This window comes from Tinamus guttatus, unplaced genomic scaffold, assembly GCF_059628265.1.
Source record: "Tinamus guttatus ecotype Peru unplaced genomic scaffold, ASM5962826v1 Tinamus_guttatus_pri_ptg000169l, whole genome shotgun sequence".
NCBI classification, from domain to species: Eukaryota; Metazoa; Chordata; class Aves; order Tinamiformes; family Tinamidae; genus Tinamus; species Tinamus guttatus.
Window position 1 is genome coordinate 1,918,923 of NW_028288703.1, and position 17,830 is coordinate 1,936,752.

General features: G+C 35.6%; 1 protein-coding gene across 1 annotated transcript in view; it reads right to left on the reverse strand.

Annotated features, from left to right (window-relative positions):
- Window positions 1-17,830, reverse strand: part of SYN2 (synapsin II) — a 130,062-nt gene that overhangs the window by 63,270 nt on the left and 48,962 nt on the right. Inside the window, exons 4-5 of the mRNA XM_088522879.1 lie at window positions 15,378-15,534; window positions 4,531-4,620 (exon numbers count right to left, since the gene is read on the reverse strand). Coding sequence (XP_088379005.1) covers window positions 4,531-4,620; window positions 15,378-15,534 — 247 coding nt within the window. The remainder of the gene's footprint in view (window positions 1-4,530; window positions 4,621-15,377; window positions 15,535-17,830) is intronic.

Below are 17,830 nucleotides of genomic sequence, written 5' to 3' on the forward strand. Positions count from 1 at the left end.
TAAACGCCAAAGCTTAGACAGTTGTCCAACTGCTCGCACTCTAAAACGAGATGAGACCCACTGCATAGATTCAGGTCGTGTGATCGCTGCCAGTTCTGACCTGTATTTTCCTCTCTCCAAGTGCTACCTTTGAGTTGCTTTTCTCTCACTCCAATTTGGGGAAAATGGCAGGTGGAAATTATATTCATAAGAGTTTAGAACAACAGGTAGAGAAAAAAAATGGGCAATTTGTTCTTGTTTGGTTAGATCAGATCAACTAAAAGTTTTAATGTAAATACTTTACTTAGTCTACAGACTCATCAAATTCAGAGAAGGCCTCACTTTTCCAGACAGTGCCATTAGTCTGTTTACGATAGAGCACTTAAAAAAAAAACCAACCAACCAAAAAAAACACCCCAAACCCACCCAAGATCTTAAAAATGTGATTGTGTTTTTTGCAAGTTTAAGTGCATGGGCATAATTAACTCCATTAATTCAATGAATATGTTAGGCATAAATTCCAGCGTGTCCTGCATATCTTGCCTGCAATCTGAGATACACTGCACTAGATATATTATGCATACTTGCAAAACACTTTATAAGTGACTTAGCTACTCATATAAAAGAAATACAAAGATTATATTTCTTCTAATAAGGTACTGATATTGCAGATATAATACTGCCAACTGCTGTGAATTTCTGTGAATAATTTACCATCAGGTTTAAAAAAAAAAAAAAAAAAAAAGAAAAGAAAAATCAGGCCTCATTTCCTTATGTCAGAGCAGAACATTTCTGAGATGAGCCTGCAAGAGCTCAGTAACCAGAAAAGGTCTGACCATGCACATAGCTAATTCACAGTCAATACATGTACAGTGCAGCATTTGTTTCCAAATCCATTTTGGTGCCATGGTGTATTTGGAATAGTGCTTTGCTGTAAACAGATATTTTCTGCCTTTTTAATTCAACACGGTTCTGTTTATTTCACTTACGTAATAAGGTGCATAAAGAACTCTGTAAAAAGATTACTTGCTTAATATTTATAAACAAGTATGCCATAACTAGCTTCAAAAACATTTATATTTGATTGACCCTTAAAATATCTGATACAAGGTGCTTCAAAATTAATGGCTGACCAGTTTGATTTCTCTCTGGTCATAAATCTAACCAAATTTCCCATAACAGATGGTAAAAAGATGTTTTTTCTCATACCCATAAGAAGGGCCAGAAAAGCTTTAAAGCATCCTCCCAGAATGACTATTTTTCACGAGATTCCTCAATGATAAGGATTATGAATAAGACCAACTATAGCATTGCTGTAGTTATTGTATATGTTATTTTCCTATGAAAATTGTTGCTGTAGTGGCATTCAATTATTACAAACAGTAGACGTACTACAACATTTTTTACTTCCTAAAATTATGTATGTGCTAAACTGAAGGTCAAAACAGAAATATAGCCATTTGAATTTAATTTGAAAATAACTCATTTGTTTTATAATTAGAGATCAGATCAGACCATACAGGCAAACAGTGTGAAAAAAACTCTTGCATACTGTTGACCTTCATCAATGCTCCAGTTAAGTTTTAATTAAAATGTCCAACAATTACATTAGAAGAGCTATTTTCTTCATTACAGAGAACAGAGAAGGTAAGAATGGAGTGAAATAATAACTAATTGCCAAGGAAAAGGCCATATATATGACTCAAATAGCAGTGAGTTCAAAAAGCCTTACAGCATTTTGTATAGCTTTAATCAGTTTGAGATGAATGTGTATGTTTCATCAAGTGTTTCATTAAAGCAGCTCTAGTTTTACACAAAAGAATGGCATCTTTATTTATCTTACACTGCTGTCTAAACACTCAGTACAAATGATCACCGGAGTATGAAAGAAGCAAAAGAAGTAGAAGCCCGAGTTTACCTCTGGAATGCTCACTTGAAAACTCAATTTACAGAGCTGAAAAATGGTTCGTCCTGTACAGAGTTACCCTTGTCTCTGTACAACATAGCTTCAACTGAACACAAGGGTAACTACACAAATTATTTTAAATGGGAAACATCAACTTCTGTAGAAGCAAGATCAAAATAGTCAATTATTAATAGTGTTTAGAAAACAACAGCATTCAAGCAGCATGATATCACCTACTAAGAAAATGCCATTACCCAGTTATCTTCACAAGAAATCACACAAATTACTTGAGAAGGAAAAAGCAAGTAAAGGAGCTTCACCAGAAACAGTTATTACAGCATATCTAAACCATACATTTCAATACAATACTGAAATGAGGGTGAACCCTCCCTAGATTAGTGTTCATGACATCAAAAAACATAAAATATGTTAATGGAGATTTGAATAATATTGATTTTTTTTAAAAAAAAGCTCAAAGCAGACCAAGATTTATCAATTAAGATGTTAGTGATCAATGTAGAGAAAACAAATGCCCTCAGGAAACAGATGGGGGAAGCCCTGAGATTTACAATCATACTCTATCAGCAAATAAAATGTGACTTATAAATATATATGGAGATTTTCTTGTTTGCCGTCTACTGCTGGACTGGAATTCAACAGTTGTTTAAAATAGCAGTTTGCAATTGATCTGGTGGACCTTCCACAGGGTCATGCTGAATATAAATTAAAAGCTGAAATATTTATTAAATTATTGGCCAAAATTTTTAGCATTACATAGAAAGATATACTGTTTGAGCAAAATAGTGAACAATAGCTGATGAAGTAATGAAGATAGAATAATTACTTTTGCGCAGGAAATTACAAACCAGCTTTGATCTTCGCCATTCTTAGGAATACAGAAAGATATAAAACTGATTAGCGTTTGATAAAATGTATTGCAAGACATGAGATGTGGTTCTGTTTCTCCAAGTGGCATGAATTAATCCCCAGAGCATAAAACTTACTTTGCATTAAAAAACTTTCCTATACATTTTCCTGGCAAATTCATCAATAAAAGTCTCTCCCATTTTGGAAATATTAAACTGGTCAGCATGATACTTTGATCTGCTGCTCTATATCAGTACCATTTAGCTCTACAGAACTCCAGTCCAGCAAACATACTAAATGGGTAACTCTGGCTTTTTGTAAGTGTCACATGTGACAAAACAAAGGGGAAAAAAAAATCTGTAAATTAATTCCAAAGCAGCTAGAGAACTGGGAACAGCTCTCCTGCCACTCTCACAATACGTCAGAACATACAGCAGAACGGTATTTGTTACCAACCAGACAGAAGTGGAGAAACGCGACTTCAGAGGAAATCTTAGCGAACTGGTATCACTAAAGGCTATCTTACGTGTCCTTTACAACAATGAAATGCTGGCCCTGGCCAGAATCTCACACACCCAGCAGTCATGGCTTGAGGACCAAATAAACATAACCAATGCTATCATGACATTGCAGTGATACTCAGGGGAGTTGAATCACAACCGTGTGACACATGCTGAGCAGCAAGATCAGAATTAGATACAATTTATGTCTCTGAACTAGCCTGTCCCACCAGCAAATTCTCTCAATGGTGAAATCATCTTCTCTAGAAAGAAACACTCAGGAAAGAACTTCTGTTTCAAAAACGTAAGAAAAAAAATGTGTGCAGCACAGGACATAGGATCAAATGGCTCAGAGGAAACAAATATGCTCGTATTTAGGCACAGGAATAATCACAGTTGCATATTTATCTACAAGTTGGAAACTGTCTGTTATTACCAACACCCCTGAACCAGTATCACAAAAACACTTTCACAGACTAGTCAGGATAAGATACACTTGCCCACTTCTACCTAAAGCATCATTAGACAGATTGCTATAAACTTCCCACTTTATCTTTCATAGGACAAAAAAGACTTCGCTCCATCTTGGCGATTCCTCTTAAATAGGTTTGGGAACTAAAGATTACAAAGTATCTTGAGCTTTTTCATGAAACAGGCAGCCTGTATAAAGTTTTTTTTAGCTGACTCTCTACCTTTAGTTTCTAAGTTATCCATAATTGATGAGAAGCAGCTGTTTTTTAAACCTTAAGAAAACACAGGATAAATAAACATCAAAGGCATCTGAAGATCTAAAACTTGCAGAATAATATTATTTTAGGAAAAAATAAGGTAAGCCAAGGTCATAAGTGCCATTTTCAAGAATTGCTTTCCGTATGCAAAGGACTAGGAATTAAACAATACCAAAATAGGCACACAAAAATCACAAACAAGGCGACTGTAGATGAGTTACCTGTTCTACACAAATACAGCCCTACGTATCATCTGCAAAGACGAAAAACCCTTGAAATGCATCAAAAAAATTAAGTTGAAAACTTAATTGTTCTGTATCTTTAGAACTGTTCAATCGCTTTAAATTCTGAAATTACATGACTAGCTTCAGATTTGAAAATCTTCCATTTAACAACTACAGTGCTTTTAAGTGACCATTCCACTGAAAGTTTTCAATATGGCTTTTAAAACCAGAGGCAGTAAATAATGGAAAGTGAATCACGTGTGTATATGGTTCCTATTTTATATGGACAGTAACTAAATTTAGGTTTAGCAGATATTTGCACATACCATTTCCTTATGATTTGGGTAGAATGTCTGCTCAATTAATGGGAACTTCTCTGGACCCAGAGTTTTGTAGACAGACACCAGCTGGGCAAACTGTAAAATAAAACAAAGAAAAAACCTTGGGAAAGAAACCATATCATAAACTCGGCATCAAACATGCACATACTTACTGCATGGTTTACCTCTCTCCCCAAAACACACTTTTATCATCCAGCCATGATATGATTCCCTTATACAGGATAACAAAGAATTCTCACAGAGGTAACCCTTCAAATATACAGAAAATGAAATGCATTGAAACAGTAGTTTGCAGATAGCTCACGCTTTGCATATCTTACGCTTACTGTTTGATAATAAAATTATTAAAATGTTTTACTTTCCACCACCTTTGATCTAGAGATCAGACTTAACATTAATTTAGCCTTCTGGCACCATGATGACATTTTAAGGCAATTTTTCAAAAATGAAGAATAAAGAAATGCGGTCATGAACCATGTGTCATATAAGGCATGAAAAGAACAACAGAATTTTAGTTTTCTAGGCTTTACTCCTGTACCATAACCACATGACGATCCCTTACCATCAGTTAAAGATTTGTTAATTTAAATAGTTACAAGTTGTTGGCACTTCTATTAATTTTTTCTTTCTGGGCCTTCACCAAGACACACATATCCACTCTGCCTATAATGTGGACTGCAGTAACATAGCACAGAAAGCAAAGCAACACAAACATTTAAATATTTTAAAATATATTTTTAAAATTATTAAAGAAAAACACCAAAAGGCATGAAATTCTTTATGTTAGTTATAAATGTACTTTGGGGCTGTTCTGTTTAGCAAACAGAACGACTCTAACAGCTTAAAAACTAAACCACTTTGGAAATCACAGCTTAGCAAATAAAGTTTCTAGGGAGCAAGAAGCCTTGGCAGTCAGAAGACCACTATTGTTTCAAGACTCCAAAGCTTTAGCTTGTACATGCCTGTGACGTATTTAATTGTCATTATGCCAACATGAGACATAAACAACTTAGCCCAGCAGCTTGAATAGTGGGATTTGCTGATTACAAACAGGAAAAAAAAAGCAGAGAACAATAGAACTCTGTCCATAATATAGTTTGGTCAAATACCTACTCTGCTAATGCCATTTAGGGGGCAGGGAGAGTGAAAACTGTTTAGAGGAAAAACACCAATAAAGGTTTTTTATTGCATTTCCAGCTGGCATAGAAAATTTGTTTAATTTAGTGGTGTTTACTTAGGTTTGGTAAAACACATTTAAATTTTGAAAGCCAGTGGAAAATGCCTTAATCATGAGTAGGTTTCACCAGAAGCTCAAAAAATTCCAAGTTGGATAACATACTGTACAAAAAAAACCTCAAGGAAAGGAAATATTATCACAGCTACCAAAATAAGTAGGTTTGTGAATAAGATTCCTGACAGCTTACTATTTATTTCTGTCCTTATCCAAGATCCAAGTTTGAAATCTCATGACCAAATACCATCTATTAAATATATGATTTCTGCCAAGCAATTATTTGGACCATGGAAAACTATGTTAAATATATCTATCCTTTAGAAATATGCTTTAAAGAAATGGTGATTGATAAATTTATGAAAATAAATCATATGAAAGCAAGCAAAAAGCACGGAGAAAGTGACTGTATAGGGATTATGACATTTACTTAAGAGGTAAGACAGCTGTATTTCAGATGATACTAGTGGATGTTTACTTAAAATAAAACAGCATGAACCAGACAGAGATAATATGAATGTATCACTGTAAAGACAGCCTATAACCTAGTGATTAAGCTATGAAATACCATGTAGGATATGGTGGCTCAAATTTCCTGCAGTAGCAGAGAGAAATGAACTCAGATTTCCCATAGCTGGAGGTGGGCCTTGTTTATCCCCTGTGCCTGCTAGGATGCTGCCTTATCTCTGTATGTCCTGTATGACCTTTGTCTCTCTAACTGTATGAATCTCTTGTCAAGTTCTCCTCCCCACAAAAAAAAAAATAACATAACTTGATGAATGCAACCCAAATTCACATAACAATTTTAATAAATTATAAAGGCATTTTTCCCAGAAATTTAAATAAGCACCACCACAGCAAAACCACAGTTCTGGTTGTACATTCCTGAATTCCTACTGATACTGAATATTTTTCTTTATTTTTCTTGGAAGTTTATGAAAATAGTTTTACTCAAGTTTTAATGAACATTTGATTCATTTAAAACAGAATTTTGAATGCACCTTTTCATATTCTCCTGAGCAGCAAAACAACAAAAATATATTTATATATAAAATACATTTTTATATATTATATATACATCTGTATATATTTAACACAGGCAAAAGGTTTGTTCAGAAAATACTGTTGAATCTCAACAGCTTGGATGCTATACAAAGCTTACAAATAGGCTGAATACTGTATTGCCACTTTTTCTGTTTGTCATCCCGATCAACTTTAAAAAGGTCTGCTAGAGATCTTAGTTCTTAGGTGGCAGGAAAAAGTATTCGTTAAGTTGACCAAATTAGTGTTTTGACTTTATTATAATTTTGAAAGGGGCTGGGGGGAGGGGGTTTCCTGGGCTATTTAAAATGACCCTAAGTTTCACTTTACATCACAGAAATGCTCATCAAATTCCTCCTCAAGAAAGACCATGATGTTCTCATATGATAAATGACTGAATTACTATCTACTCCCATGCAGAATGCTTTCAGAGCTACATTTCAATAAAGTATTTTACAGAGATGCCAAAAATCTGGATGATTTTAAACAGTTATCCAGCAAAAGGACCTTATAGAGCTTAACATTTCAGGAGGAGTCTTTTCAACTTCTTAGAGAGGAAAGAAAGCTTTCTGCTTTCTTGTTCTAGCTGAATTTATACTTCATTTTAAAAATTTCATGCCTTTGTCCTTCTCAACTCTAACATGGTGATCCTCACATAGGTGTATTCAAGGATTTCCCCCCCACCCCAAATCTTTGGACTTTGTAACAGCTTCTGTAAAGACAACTCTTTTCTAACATCTTGGGGATGAAATGCTTTCATCTTGTCCTAGACATGATGCCTCCATAAAAGCACAGCAGAGCCACCTGCATTTTTTCTACTCTCTAAAGTATAATACAGTTAAGAGACACTTAAGCATTAAGAGACATTAGGCAAGTGATCTCTGAAATGCTCAGAGAGGCACCAAAGCTGCACAAATGTTTCCTTTTAAAAACTCTAGATTTTAATTGACATATTCCAGATGCAGCTTTGTTTTACCTTTAGTACCTGCAATCTTCTAGTCTTGCCAGACTGATGATAGTTATCATCACTACACCTTCCAGTGGGAACTTTTCTAGTATGTAGATTAAGATTTTCATGAAATAAACTATTTTGTATTTGCCTCTACAGTTGTTCCCTGCAAGGAAAGGGCTCCTGAGCTTTTCTGTCAGAGATTTTCCTTTTTCAGCAATTTATTGTCAGTGCTTTTTAAAACTTAAGGCTTACTCCTATTGACAGCAAAAGAACTCCAGCTAACTATCTAATCGTGCATGGCAACAACTTAAAAGATCACAAAATTCAGGTCTACAAACAAGATGAGTTGACACTAACACCAGGGAAAGAGAAAAAATTTTGCATGAGACAGAACACTGAGTCCCTCTATTGCAAGCAAATGTACTTTTAAATGACATGGACTCTACTTTTACCTGTGCTGAGATGTGGGCATGCCAAGAGAATGACTGAATGCAACTGCAGTTCCCATCTGTATTCCCATAAATAAATATGCCTTTTACCAAGCCTTTTAACATTTGTTATAGGCTGGTTTATATTATCTATTATAGGAAATTAAGAAAAGGTGACATTAGACTCTTTAGAGTGAGAAGAAATTACCAAGTGGTTGATGAGGAAGAGGCTGGAGGGGAGTCTGACATACATATTCTGTGGGAAAGAACTTATTTTAAGCAGTATTTTTCACCACACCTTATTTTGAATTGCTGTGTTTTGTTGGTAGTTTTAATTTAACCTGACAAGTTTTAATTTTACCTGACAAGTATATGCGCCCTCATTTTATGTTCTGCATATTTGCTCTTTATGATGATTAACATACAATTCTCCTGTTATGCCTTAGTAAACATCAAATACTTTCCAGAAGACTGGGTGTATACACAGATTCGATTTGCTATTTGATACCTGAGACTCAGTGTTGCAACTTACACATTTGTTTCTGTCTGAAACATTCCACAAACAACTTAAGGAGCATATTCAAACTTTTGAAGTTAACTGAGAGTTGGACACAACGACCTAACACCAAAACACTGCCTACAAATTCAAGTTGAGCCCATTAATGGAATACAGAAATGATGAAAACTGACAAAGAGCTTGATGCCCCTCCAGTAGTTTTCTGTTAACATGCAAAACTGAAGACAACACAGTGTAACAAAGAAAGGGAAGATAAGTTATATGGAACCTGCATCATAATTTAAGTGATAGTTTTATAATACTGATAAGGAGTTTTCCAACCCTTCCCAACCCCTTCCAGCCTGGAGAAGAGAAGGCTGAGAGAAGACCGGATCAGTATCTTTAAGCACCTCAAGGGAGGCAGTGAGGAGGATGGTGCTGGCCTCTTTTCACTGGTGGCCACCGACAGAACTAGAGGAAACAGCCAGAAACTAAAGCATCAAAAGTTCCACTGGAACTTAAGGAAAAATTTCTTCACAGTGAAGCTGACAGAGCACTGGAACAGGTTGCTGAAGATCTTCCAAACCCGCCTGGACGCAGTCCTGTGCCACGTGCTCTAGGTGACCCTGTGTGTGCAGGGGGTTTGGACTAGATGACCTCCAGAGGTCCCTTCCAAACTTAGGCATTCTATGATTCTGCAGTCCTGGGTCATATGAGAAAGTGGCAACGTCCTGCCCTTACTGAGCTGGTCTCCTCCACTAAATTTTTATTCAAGTCTTGCTGTTTGACCCATCAGTCTGGGACTAACAACATCCTTTCCTTGGTTCCAACCTTGACTACAGCTGACAGTTCCTCATCTTTCCAGCTCCCTCTTTATCCCTTGGCCTGCTACTTCACAGCTCCTGATGAAGATACTAAGTCTGAGGGTACTGTGCCCTCCTGCAATCCACTGCCTCTGGCGCACGGTGCCCAGCACTGCCCAAGGAGCATCTGGTTTCTTGGGTTTCAGCACCTCTCCTGCTGAAGATGAGCTGCTTCTCTGCAAGGCACATTTCACTACTTGCTAAGCATTGCTGCAAGTTACTGCCAGCATTATTTTAATATCAGAATTAGACTGACAAGGCACATAAATCATTAAGAAACTCATTTAGAGATTCTTAAATAAAAATTACATCCCTTTGAAAGAACTGCAAAGTTTTTGCGTCTAAATTGTGAGGGGGATCTTTTTTTATTTATATATTTATTTTTTTTTTATCAGAAGCCAAAATTTGGCTTGCAAATTGGGTAGCAAGACATCTGGCAATGAGAAACACCTCGGCCAATGAAAGAGGCAATGACCAAATTCGTAAACAGCGAGGAAAGTGCAGTATAAACATGATGAGCAGATTCCAAAGAAGGAAAAATAGTATTAATGAGTATGGAATGTAGAAATAGATCTAGACATTTATTAAAAACAAAAATTAATATCATGAGACAAACCAAGACACCTTTGAGAATGTTTTATTTTAAAATGAAAAGTTAGAGGGGAAACAATTTTATGGAACTGAATCACTACTGATTGAGTCATTCAAATAAAAGCAATTAGAATGTGCAGTCTGCTCCACTCTTACGGGAACATGCAGTTCAGTGTCCTGTTCAAGGAAACATTTGTGCACCTGCTTATTTTAATAGCACTTGGGCATTTGCTTAAGCACTTCTTTAAAGGGTAGCAGCGTACTAAATAAAGGGCTTTTTAAGATCCTGAGATTCCCCTGCTCAAAGAACAAAATTTTATAACAATATCGGATTCAACAGAACTTTACCAAAAAGTAGGAGGAAACCTACCCTGTTACACAAATTGCTTTTGCAGATATAGCTCTCCCATATTAATTCCTAACAAGTCTTAGAATTAATTAAAATTTGTGTAGATGCAGAGGTGCCTCTACATGAAGCGATTTTCAATTACAGAAATAACGTTTTATTTCTAAAACTGAAGAGAGAGTCATTTTAAAGGTGTCTAAATCTGTAGTTACTCTTCCTCTCACCCCAGCCCCCTTAAAATGTACATGCAATCATGTGCACACACAAGACATTCAAATCCATGGGCTAGTAGTTTCCATGTGCTCTACTGGATTCCAATTATTCACTCATATACAATGAAAGACAGAAGATCCTGAAGCAGCCAGTAGCCAAACTACACAAACTATAGCATTTTAAACTGCACTAAAAACAGATAATGTGGGAGAAATGTACTTGGTGAGGGAGGAAGGAATGGGACCTGGGAGGGTAAGCCAGCACAAATGAAGCCTGTTTCCAGAATGGATCACTTTTTTCTCTTTAGGAAAGGCATTCCAGGTCCCAGGTTCTCTAGATAGCTGGGTGACCATAGTCATACATAAATGAAACAGATATAATCTCTATCTATCTACCTACCTGGCTGGGAAAATTTATCTTCTGTGTGTTTTCATGAGGAATATATCACAGGTTTGCTTTTTAAATTAAAAATCACACAAGAAAACAAAATTAATTTGCATATTATGGCCATCTTTTATGGATAACTTGACTTAGCAAACAAAAAAGTATGGTTCTTGAATTTCAATACTGTACCAGGAACAAGAGCTATGACAGAGCACATAAACCACAGCTTTAGAGTCTTACCCCTATTTAAGATAGTTTCTTTCAGTAGGAGCTAAGGGGTTGTTAAAAGTCCATTTCGATTTTCTGTCACAAGAAATGTTCAGTGTCACGGAGGTCTGGAATGGATGTTGAGAGCTCCTACAGTTGCTCTTTTGCAGAGAGCAGAGCTAGGCAGAGTGACAACAACCTACCACAAAGTCAAGAACATACTGAAAAATTGGAGTCTACTTCTGGATTAAATTAGCCTCATAGCAGCAAATGCTGATAAAAGCAACATGGCTTGTAAAGGCAAGTAATGTTCAATGCATTCTGTCCCTTTTTATTGGAAGAGACTAAAGTCAAAATATCTATATATACTGGTACAAGACCAAGAAGTTCAAAACATTTCCACCGTCATTCTGACAGTTTTAGGAATTTACTTTCAGCTCTCGCACTACAAATCCATCAACATGTTTTGCTTTAAGTGGCAGACTGAGTAAAGAGGCCAGAATCTTCCCTGGCTGACAGCTAATTAAACTGCAGTTTTTATGCTCAAGAAAGTTCTTCCCAGATCAGGGCTGAGACACACTAGAAGAATAGCAGATGAATAACACCACTTGTGACCAAGCAAAAGCCATAACCAGCCTTCCTTCAAAAGGATTGCAGACATACATTTTGATGTAACAGTGTTCGATGGCCCTTCCTTGAATTTCTGATTCTCAGTAACCATAAGCTCCTACACCGAAGACGACAAAGTCAAGGGATCTTATGAAGATGTATCAACACAAAATGAGCTTACATCTGCAACACTATGATCTATTGTGCTAACAAATGCTAGCATCTTTCAACCATGTTTGAAATAATACAGACATCTGAAACTTAATTCTACTTTGTGACCACTTTTTACTGTTGACCAGTAAAAAATTCTTATTTCCCTTTACTTCCCAAATAATTTGATTGGAGAATGATGTAGCAGTTTGCCACAATAACAGCAGCATTTTCTTCACTGCAGGCTGAGGCTGTTCAACACCCAGCTTTGCCATCCATGTAGTGACGGATGTGCCTTGGTGAACTGCTTTGACCCTGCAATAGCTTGACATGCTACAGAGGCCGTCTGCTTCCCCTCCAGAAACATGGCAGGCAGTATTCAAGCTGAAGACACTCTCCCAGCAACAGCTAATTAAGGTCATATTGCTCACAAATGATTTCTGGACACCTATTATTTTACAGGCCTATTATGTGTCATCGCCTATACCAGGGTAAAAGTGTAATTAATGTATCAGCAGATCCTCACAACACTGTAGACTAACAACTGCTATGCAGCTTTCCAAGGCACAGAAACAAAAGAACAGATTTGCAGCCAGACACAAATGCTATGTTTTCCCTCCTTCTTAGTAAAGCAATGACAATCACAGAATCAGATTTTATGAGATTTTCCTTCTCTTCGAACATATGAAGATGGACTGCTGGAAATTGCTTGCACTTCTAAAATGCTATCTGAACACAGAAGCAGCAATCCAGCTACTATAATGCATGTAATTAGTGTGAGATAGTTAACCTTTACCGGAAATCAAGTGCTCTATCCATAGTAGCTATGGACATTGAACCTTACCATCCCTGATAACTCAGCTACAGATGCGTGTTTAGTAACCTCATTAATTAATTCCATCTCATGGTACAATTCTACTTGCAAGTGAACTGCCATATGCGATATGGATGAACAGCTGATAATGTGGTATTTGACAAGACTGGACACCAGTATCATCAGTATTTGTGATTGAGAAAACAATCAAGAATTGTGTCTACTTAATGAAGACACTTAGCCACGCACGTTTCACATAAATCTTAATTGACAGCATGCAAAAGGATACACACAGGACATATATCCACCCAATCCACAGAAAACTTCTGTATTACATTCCCAGCTTTAATCATAAGCATGGTATTTTCCTCCTTGCAGATGCTGTCATGGCCAAAACATTTTCCAATTACTCCTCCTCCACAATTGCTTACCTTTCTTACCTATCCCATGCGCTATTGGAAATATTCTAAATAATTGTATTAGTATCAATTAACGGAATTTCTCACTTAATACTTTTTCAAGGAAGAAAGATACTAGGTTATTTCACATAATTTAACCTCATACCCTCAGGTATGTTCCCCCCACCACCTTTTTTTTTTTTTTTTTTTTTTAATTTTGAGTCTTACAAAAACTACAAAAGTAGATAAAATATAAATTGCCATCTATTGGGAAAGATGACAAAAATGAGATGTGAGAGGTGCTATTACTTGCCAAGACTGCAAAATTCAAGTTTTTCAAACCAAAATATATTCTAGTTGTCAGATGTACAAAATGGCAAGGTAGAAAATTTTCAAAGAAAAAAAAAAAAAATCATTCACCTCCATATAGGGGGGAAAAAAAAAAAAGCTGAAAAACTTTTAGTTTCATCTATATCTAGATTCAGACGAATTATGGAAGCTACACTCCAAAACGAAACTTTTGCAAAAGGCAAGGAAAACCAGATACGATCATTCCAAAGACACACATCATAACTACCTATGTCACACCTTAAAAATGTATTAATTATGATTTTTTTAAATTTATTTTTAAATGTTTAACACACAACCTCATATTTGCCTTTGCATGGCATCTTACAATTATTTTAACAAAGATCTAAGTCCCAGATACCACTACATATAAGACTGGAAAATCAGCACAGACTACTTATGCCCAAAAAGAGCTGCAAAAAAGTTTTTTTTTTTTTTTTTTTTAATTGGTTTGAAAGAGGAAGACCCATTAATTAACATTACCAAAAGATTACAAGGAGGAATTATTCATTTACTTTTCATTGCAACATTATTGCATATAAATTCTACTGTTTCATTGCCCGGCTTTATCGCCTAACATTAATAAATGCCACATGGCATCAAAAATAAGTGATGTATTAAAGCAATGGATTCAGGAATGTACAATATGTACTCTAAAATTAAGAAATACACTGTCAGTTATTAATTCCCAGAAATAGTTCATCACAACATAAAAATAGCTGCAAGAAATATATATTAAAATCCAGTGATTCTTCCTTTAGGGATTTTCAAAGTGAATTTAAAAAAAAAAAAAATCTTTAAAGCAATAAAAAGACTAAAACTTTCCTTCAGTGTGAAAGACACTGTGGAGTATGACTTTACCTGGAGGATAAGAAAAATACAGAGGAAAAAGCATGTGAATTACTGACTATAGTCAGTGGTGGTATTCTTGAAAGCTTCATTAGTAGTTGTGCATCTGAATATATCTATAAAAGGGACAATGCATCACCGATAATCACCCTTTTCAACACATTTTAACCCTCTGCTACTAATATACAGTTCTCTAGACCACACCCTTCCTTCCTGCACAGAAAAGATGATTGAATTCTACCTGCATTGTGACAGAAAATAGAAAGAAAAATTGAATTGGCTTATACACTACAACTACGTATTAGTCAAGTATCAGTGATTCTTCAATTTTATTACTCTAGGTGTAACGGAAAACAGATCAACTCCTACCCCATATGCACACCATCATGAAAAGAGCTTTCAAATGAGCAAAGTAATAGCTTCATATTTCCTTGCTAAAGCATAGCCCCAAAAAATTCATGGGCATGAGGAAAACATTGGCTAAAAGTCTATTTAAATTTTGTTCAAAACCACAAATATGAAAAATATTCTCAGCTTGCTTTTCCCAGACAAACTGTGAATAAATACACTTTTCTCAATTGAGGAAGGATGGTAGCAGCAGATGGGCTCTCCATTACTCTGTCCTTTTTTTCTTTAATTTACTTTTACTATATATTTTTCTATCTTCAGTATGCCTAGAGAGGTTCTTTCAACAAATGACTTTAATGCATTAGTTTAGCTTTTATTTCCTTTCTACTGCTTCACTGCCCTGTTAAGTGACTCGGCAGTTTCTCATTCAACATTCACCAAGGGCAACTAAAGACAAAAAAAAAAAAAAAAAAAAAAAAAAAACACAAACAAAAAAAAACCAGACACTCACAACAGACACCCACATTTTTTTGTACCAGAAGATCTTTTCAGCATGTCACTTACCACCCAGGGTTTGTCACAGAAGTTATAGATTGATTCCAGGGAGTTGACACTGGGGATGCCTGCATACTGCATTCCAATGATCAAGTTGCGGAAGTCTTCATTTTCTGCCATACTGAATGAATGTTGCCGAATGAGGACAAAATCAGGCCTGAATGATCTGGCAGGAAAAAGATACATTGCTATTAATCAGTGATCAAATTATTCTTCTTTCGAAGTAAAATCTTAAAGGGACAAGATGACTAGCACTTAAAGAACACTCAAAACAAACGTAAACGCTGAAAGACAGAAAAAAGTATTAAGAGCTTTATGAAAACTCTCCATTATTTCTTAATGTTCAGAAAACATCAGCATATAGTAAATAATGTCTCCAGTAATATGACAGGCAGATTATCATGGCTTTTCATTCTGTTTCCCCACTGAAAAATAATTCACTTGTATAAATCCTGCATATGTTCTTAGTTTGTTATGTACACCAGTCCCCAAACAACGGTAACAAAAAAGAAAATGAAACAGGCAAATGTCTCTGAACTTAAGCAAGTGCTAAGGTCTGGCTTTTAAAAAAGAATGTTTCTTCCACTGTGCACCTTTGAGAACCATGTGGCTCCATGTTCATCTTACTTAAAAACTGACAGTTACTGAAGATGGTTATGGAAAATAGAAGAGTGGGGCCAATGGAACAGAATCCACAATACAGGGGCAGGTCAAAAATTCTCTTCTGTATTGAAATTTTGTATGTTGGATTGATAGCCTGAAGCCACCAATCTCCTGAAAAAAGTGAAGAGTAAATTAAATTAGTGTAATAAATCAGTATACATTATTTTCATGCTGTTAATAAATATGAGCTGTATACTGGAGTAAGGAATTTCTTTTAGAAACCGCTCCAGGAAAATAAGACAAGAAAAACAACGATGAAAACTCATTTGTCTTTCTTATGCAGTTTTGAATTTTTTAGTCTGGATGCAGTAGTTAGAGTATCAGTTTTTCAAGTGTAATCCATAATTTGGCATAAGCAACATTATAAAAATTTGCAGTCAGTAGTCATTAAATGCCGCTATAAACTGCATGACAAAGTTTTCATAAAAGATTTGCAGTACAATTCTGAGAATTCGAGATGTAGGTTTCAGAGGAGAGAGACAGGTGTGTGAAACATAAGGAAAGTGAATTTACTGATACAGCATGAGTATAATAGTTAAGGAACTAAGGACAACTTACAAAAAATGGCAGATCCCTCAGTAAAACAGGGAGACTTCACCTCTGTCTTAAAATAGCTCTAAAGGGATTACAGATCATCTCAGACGTGGCACTGTGTTCTTAAATAAAGGAAATTGGCAGGAAGCATCCTTTCGAAATCATATTTAATGAACCAACTGGGAAAAAAGGAACATGCCTTTAAAAATATACACATACACACACACATTCTGCTTTGCAAAAATTCCTCAAAGGAATGTAAGGTATTTACATAATTGATAATGTGAGTTTTAGTCCTGAAATTACTCCAGGACAAAGTGATTATGTATAGAGGAATACATAAGAAAAAAACGTAATCCTGGCTTAAAAATTTAAAGCATCCAAAACCTCCACATTTTTTTAACAAGAGATTTCACTTTCCATGGTCTGACTTGAATTTGCACACACACAAACAAATAAAACAAGTATTTGGCCTATTATAACATTTTTTCCTAACTAAAGATAGCACAACTGTGTCATGTAAATGCATACAAATGTGTTGATAATTATATTCTCAAACATCTATAGTACGTGGTCACTTTAGACCCCATAATTAATACAACACAAGCATCCTTCAGCTCAATATTCTGAGATTTAAGCCTTGTTAGTAATATGTTTAGTCCAGAATCAATATGAATTTTGGTACCTATAGGACCAAAAGCTTCTCCAGTCTCTCTTGGCAGTTAAAAGGGGAAGAAAGAACACAGCATGCCATATGTCCTATTGTCTTAACCATATTTCACACTGGCTTTTAAAAGAAGTTGCTTACCAACTGAACATGTTAGTAATGTCCTTCAGTAGCTCTGCTTCCCTTAGTGACACAAGAACCACATTCCAAGCTTCAGGCAATAAGCTTCACAAACTGACTGACTAGGCTCAAAGCAAAATAAAGATTAGCACTTATCTGAAGACACAGGACATTTTTGAAAAATACTTTTACTTTTCAAAACTGTTCTAGATATTCAGATAAGATACTTAACAGACAGAGAACTGCTGTCCCCTCATGTCTGCATATCCTTCTCAAACCAGACAGCATGCATATGCAGATATTTCACACAGAATGAGTGAAATCGTTAAATTTCAGGTCGTTCTAGTTGGTTAAATATATTTATATTATTCATAAAATTGAAAATAATAAAATCTCTGCTAACCTATTAGACTTTTTTGTGAGATCAGACTTGTCTGTTTCTTAATATGAACAGCAGCTTTAGTTTTTTTCATAAAGG